Consider the following 6,917-nt stretch of genomic DNA (forward strand, 5'->3'; position numbering starts at 1 on the left):
TCCAGCCAAAATCTACCAGATTTCCCATACAAAAATAAATCCTCCTATTGAGTGGATTTGTTTTAAATCTGGCTTAAATCCCCGTATACAACTCTGTTTTTTGCAACATGTTGCTAGAAAATACAAAAAGTTGCAAGCTGGCACAAGAAACACGGTAGATGCATCGGCGAATTTTTACACTAAAAATAATTTAAAATGTAAAAATTTGTAAACAAGGCGGAAAAATTAAATTTGTTTTGCTGTACAAAGTTGATTTTAATCAACCAAGGCTAATAATTACGATGTCTAAACGATAAAATAATTTGTTTATTTATTTTAGATGGGCAAACTGCGATAAAATAATTCTTTATTTGCTCTTTAGTTAGCATTAGTAGCATAATGTGCTAACATTTTCGGTATTAAATAATAAATTTGTAATTTGACGTATGTTTTTGAGACGAATTCAATTTACAAAAAATTCTTTTGACGTTTCAAATTCGATGAGATGGGCTGATGCATCTACCTTGGTAATTGTGCTATGAACAAAAATCAGCTGACTGTCATTTAAGTCCCCCAAAATGTATGTCTAAATGCAAAGAGATTTGTGCTGGATTTATTAAATCCAGTCGAAGATTTATGGCTAGTCTAAATGAGCTATTACAGTGTTTTATTTAACCTTCATTGTTGTCTGTTTAGTTCAAATCTAGTAACTCATTGTTAACCAATTGAACTAAAACTTTGCACACTTTTCAGATTTGAATGCCAATACATGAATGTGAAACCAAAACCATTATGGGTCCATTTTTCCTGTAGCTCCCATATAGTGGTACCACCCAATTCCATGTATTTTTATGTTTTTATCTACATTTTTGGTCCGAATTGGCTGTAATGTAGCACTTGGAGTTTACAATGATCGAGGAACTTCCCCACCCAAAAATTGTGGACATACATATGTAGGTCCAGGTTTGGTATTTGGAGTTCCCAGCAGTTGGAAATCTTCTGCACCAAAAATGTATGGCATATATTGACCGACTTTGCTATCGAATACGTTTACATCGATGTTTATGTATGATGCATTATCAGCCTAGTGTCAATTTAAGATAATGTTTGCAATATTTGATTCCGTTCAGAATAGACAATACTTAAATTGTTTCGATGCGAAATTTTTTTCGCCATTGAGAGAAGGTGGTTTGTGTTATTTTGTAAAATTAAAAAATAAAGCCCTAATAAACATATCGTCTGCTCCGTCGGAAAAGGTCGTAAGTCCACTTTTTTGGAAATCGCGTTTTTGTTACAGGATGATAGTACAAGTCAAAACACGTCGTATGATACAAAGAAAATGGTAGTATGTCGCGTTTTTGTATATGTTTTGCCCTTGTCGGAAAAGGTCGTAAGTCCACAAAACGAACAAATTTGAGTACGAAAAGGTCGTAAGTCCACAGGAAAATGTATACTTTAAAAGAATACTACATCTAATGTAGTTCAGATATAATATTTAACGTCATCCATGGTTGGGGTACAATGTAAAGAACTAGCCTACACCTTTGGATGATAATCGGATGATATTTGGCGGAGCCTGTGGACCAAACTTTTGAACAAAAATGTGATAAATTCTATATTGCAACGAAAATTTACATTTGAAATCTATTTTCCCCTATAAGCGAACTGATTATGAAAGATGGACTTCTGGCCTTTCATTGATACAAATTTGGATGCTGCATGTGTTCAAATACCTCATATATTGAAAAATTTGTAAAAAAAATCAAAATTTTTACTGTTTTTACTGTCGTATATCTTACTTAACTTTATCAACTGGTAATTTGTGGTTTCTCTAGGGACATTTATTCACATAACGAGATTAGTTTGTATTCTGAATTCAATAAAGTAATTCCTTCTAACGGATGGGTAAGTGCAATGTTTATATTATTAAATGAAATTTTCAAAAAAAAAAAAAAAATGGGTTCAGACGTTTTTGAGTCTATGCGGAACATACAAACATTCACACATTGTCTTTTATATATAAGATTTCACCCAAAAGTTTTGGTCCATTAAACCCGCTAATAATTATCTCATCACCATGTTAAATTGCAAGCTTAATCTTTGTCTTAAACTCAAATCATTCTTAAAATGTCGCTCCGATCGGAATATTACTGCGACAGCTACAGGACAGCTACAAAGTCGGGAAAAAATTGAGGATTTGGTGCATTTCACACCTTTCGATCATAACCAACATCTAATGGGGTCACTTCTGGTCGGAACCCGACCTCTCCACAAAATTTCGTGACGATCGGTCCAAAATTGAGGCCTGGAGTTTTTTACAATTGTTAATGGATGGACGGACGCACATAGCTAGATCGCTTTATCTCGTCAAGATATGAAAAAATGGAAAGGGGGGAGGTCTACGACGAATACTTCGCGATGTTACACGAATATTGGACAAAACAAACGTATAATACCCTTTCCACATTGTTTTGTGAAGTATAATTATTTTATTTTAAAAACGTCCGTAAATTGTAGGAAAAGGTCGTAAGTCCCTACAAAAAAACAAAACTGTACAAGGAAAAGGTCGTAAGTCCAAAGACATCCAATTATCTCCCAAACGCGACGGAATTTTATCAAACAAAGTACAGGTATTGAAGTGGAATAAATAAACGAAGAATTCTGCCTTTACCACCATAATAAAATCTTTAATACAGAAAGCGCTGGAATGTTTTTTCTTCCTCCTGAAAAATTTATTGAGAGGGACTTACGACCTTTTCCGACGGAGCAGACGATATGCTTCTTGATTTCAAAAACAAAACTTTTCCCGCATGCAATTACCCATTTAGAGGAATGGGTTAGAAACATTAGAATTGAAGATAAATCGAATTTTCAATCAAGATTTTCAAATTTATGTAACCAAATCTAAAAATGTTAATTTTTGAAATAAAAATAATTTATTGACAATTTTCATGTTTTGTTTACAAATACCAGTGACAATAGTATTACGTACAACAAATTTCTATGTGGTTGTTGTTACGTTTGTTGTACAACAACACTTGCCTCTGTACCATGGGTTTTGAACTTATTGTCGTCACATTCGAGCCTCTAAACAATAAATCAACGAGTGTTTTGGTGAAATCTGGTGATATTTTCCCGATTTCGGGTAATTTTGGCATAAAATAGGCCTCTGCTTAACATTCTGTAATTTTTTTCTGCAAGTATTCAATGGATTTGAAGTCCAGCGACTTCAATGAGTGATCCTAGATACATAGGGATCAAATATAGCAACATGTTATTCATAAATATGGGCGAACGCTTTAGATCCCTTTCCGTATAATAATTAGACCTTTGGTCTTATCGCCATTCCTCTACGCTAAGGTCTTTAATATCGTGATGAGTGAAAGCTATTGTTCTCATATGAAAAAAACTGTATGTATATGAATGTATTCTCAATATTGCTAAAATTGTTGATATTTTATCAATAAATGTCGTTAACACCACAATCTAATATGCATGCACACATTTCAAATTGAAATGGGATATGATGCTGAGGGTCAGTCAAGTCAGTCATTTCATCCTTATCTGGTACTGTGTCTACATTGAATGTACACAGTTTTGCTTGACAATAAGTATTGTAATTTGAATGATAAGATTTCAAAAACGACTATAAAAGACAGCATTACTTGACTGAAATTCATTTACCAAAATACCCACAAATGTTCGACTGGTCTGACAAAAGCGTTGTTTACGTTGGTGCCTTCAGTGGCATTGGCTTTCAGGTGTGCCAAAGACTAATGAAGAAGCCCTTGAAAGTAAGTTATCAAATGTGCAGTTCTAAATAAAGTGGTGAGGTTATGATGTGATAATGCGTTTTGTAGAATTTGGTTGTTTGTAGTCGAATGGAAAATGTGGAGATGCTCAAGAAATTGCAAGCTCTGAATTCAGACATAAATGTTTATTTCGTTCAAATCAATATTGTTGATCATGCAAGTATTGAACGCGCTGTCAAGAATATTGTCGCTATAGTTGGACATGTTGATGTTCTAGTCAATGGAGTTGGTGTTTTGGCCGACAAGGATATTGAGACCACAATTGCTGTAAATTTGGTAAGTTTATTTTATGGTAATACCAAAAAAATCAATTTTCCCTTCTGGGATGTGCATTGTACGTTAAGCATAGAACACACGGTCCAACAGAACTGACAGTCATCGAGGTCTATTTCTTTAATATCAAAGTCTAGCTGAATAATTACTTTCCTAATCACTAAATTATACCTTAAATGTTGTATTTCAATCATTTTTAGCTAACAAAAAGTTTTTATTTGCCAGAAAATTGCCGTAAAAGTACGTTGACTGTCAGTTTTGTTGGACCGTGTGTACTATGCTTAAAGGTGATAGGATAGTAAAAAGTCAAATCAATAAATATTTAAAAGTATTATTGGATCACAAAAACTAATATGTATTATATGTAAGTTAGGGATGCACAAAACAATATATGTGACAATATATGAAACGAAATGAAATTTACGCTAGAGTACTGTTTTGTGCATCTCTAATGTAAGTAAAGTATAAATGGCACAATTGGTAATTGTGGCAAGTACATAACAGGAAAGACTTAAATACATACACAATGACATTTATATGTACCGTATAGTCTCGATAATCCGGATAACGCGGTAATCCGGACACTAGAATTGTTTACATTGTAGACTCGGCGACGTTTTCGTTCTTAACAATAGCAATTGGTGTGTAAAGTTTCAAAGTTTTCAGTCCAAATCTCGACTTACTTGATATCCACTGTCAAGCTGCCTGTTTCCCTGAAAAATCGATGTTGAGCGGTCCTTTCTTCTAAAGGAATTTGTTCATTAGCCCTCCTATTAGTGAGAAAGTACCTTGGGGACATGTAATGTATTCCAAGGATATTTTACCTTGAAGTGTTTAAATCGTTTAAAGCGTTGGGAGTAATAGGTTAGTTTTCTTTGGGATTTATAGCTAAACGAAGAAGCGAGTAGAGTTCTTATATAGGAATTTCAATAAATTTAAAACTAATTAGTATGACCCCTTTTATTTTCATTATTTGACATTTAAAATCACCGGTAACTAAGGATTGTTGTATTGCATTCTCATAATTATGCAACCAATAGATTTAAATTACAGTTTATCTTATTCGTAAGCTATAACATTTATATAAAACTAGGAGGGTTGGTGTTTTTTGTTTGGGATGACGACTTCTATTTTGTTTTTCAAAATAGTCAGGCTTAATCCCATAGTCGTTGTTTTAATATTTTATAAAAACAACTTTAATTTATTAGTGGGAAAAAATCCTCCTAAGTGTGAGACCGGGCACCGTCAAAATGTTGTTTATTGCTGTAGTATGCAATACCAACAAATTAGTTATGTGTTTTTTCGTCGAGAATCAACGAACGCATAGCAGTGGGAAAGATTTGGTTTTGTTTGCAAGTGAAGTTGCTAGAGTTTAGGTAGTGCCAAAGAAATTCTCGATCAGAGTGTTTCTTTGCGCACGTATCTATTTGAGCTAGCAATTGACACTTGGGTATAAAAAGTTTCTTGTTGAAAAACAAAAAATAAGGGAACTGATGAAGATCTGTGGCGAGATCTGAAACTATAGTATTCCCTGCCTTACCCCTTGGTAAACATCGCCAATTTTTTCCCACTAATAAATTAAAGTTGTTTTAATAAAATATTAAAACAACGACTATGGGATTAAGCGTGACTATTTTGAAAAACAAAATTTATATAAAACAATGTTCCTGTTTGATTTCGTCGACGAGATGAAGTCATTGGGTGATGTTCATAGAAATATACCCCATATTGAGAATAGTGTATTTGAATTCTGAAGTTCTGTCGCGAGTCCTAAGAGGCTCATGTCCCGTGGAACAGAAAAATCAATATATGCATGTACATGGGCTACAACGTTCATATTTAAAAAAAAGTATGCATAAATATACACCAGTTGTAGAGAAGTTTTAGATGATTTAAGTAATCATCAAAATTCACCTAAATTATGTTGGAGGAATATAAGAGGTAAACTTGGTAGCCAGGGAAGTTGTTTCCGGTCTTAAAATGGTCGCAACCCATAATATGGATTTGTTTTCCTTAAATATCAGGTTATTACTTGTAAAAGTCCATTATTAATGATTTAAAAGTACAAAATTATATGTTTTTGTTATTACTCGGTAACCGCCGAAACATGTGGTGTCCGGATTATCGAGATTATACTGTAACAAAATGTTAGGTAACGATATTCTAAATATGCTTTGTGATATGATCCTTTGCAATAACGTTTCTTCCGAAATGTATTTTATTCCAATTAATTTAAAGACTGGCCTGATCAATACCACGCTCACGATGATGCCTTGGATGGATAAATCTCAATATGGTAATGGTGGAATAGTGGTTAACATTGCATCGGTTTATGGTTTGGAGCCCGGGCCAGCTTTCAGTGTTTATTCTGCAGCGAAACATGGCGTTGTGGGCTTCACCAGGTCGATGGCGGTAAGTGATGATGGACGGTTTGAGTAATGTGAGAATTTGCTCCAATGATTTTACATGCGTTTTTACATACAGGACGAACATTTATTTAGCCGAACTGGTGTCGCTTTTGTGTGTATTTGCCCCGGTATGACTTCAACGGAATTGATGATGAATAAACGCGACATGAATTGGACGAAGTGGGTGCCGCATACTGACGAAATCTGGAACACAGTTATGGAGGCTAAAATGCAAACTCCGGAGGATTGTGCTGTGAATATTGTAAACTTAATGGATGATTGGAAAAATGGTGGTATGTACATTTGCAGTGTGGGCGGTGTAAAGGAGGTAATACCAGCAGTTCACTGGAGAATATGAATAATTGTAGAGCCGTTCTAATCATGTGATTATAATGCTCCCTTATAGTTGGTAATAAATACATACATATGTATATCACGAAAAACA

At 34.2% G+C, this 6,917-nt stretch overlaps 1 protein-coding gene across 1 annotated transcript; it reads left to right on the forward strand.

The window, feature by feature from the left end:
- Positions 1-3,620: 3,620 nt before the first annotated feature.
- Positions 3,621-6,917, forward strand: Fbp2 (Fat body protein 2). The gene is made up of 4 exons (XM_073982839.1): positions 3,621-3,773; positions 3,840-4,067; positions 6,303-6,476; positions 6,549-6,917. The coding sequence occupies exons 1-4, from the start codon at positions 3,678-3,680 to the stop codon at positions 6,828-6,830; spliced, it is 780 nt and encodes a 259-aa protein (XP_073838940.1). The 5' UTR covers positions 3,621-3,677; the 3' UTR covers positions 6,831-6,917.

Source organism: Musca autumnalis, unplaced genomic scaffold (genome assembly GCF_047663935.1).
Source record: "Musca autumnalis isolate F117 unplaced genomic scaffold, ASM4766393v1 scaffold_4, whole genome shotgun sequence".
NCBI classification, from domain to species: domain Eukaryota; kingdom Metazoa; phylum Arthropoda; class Insecta; order Diptera; family Muscidae; genus Musca; species Musca autumnalis.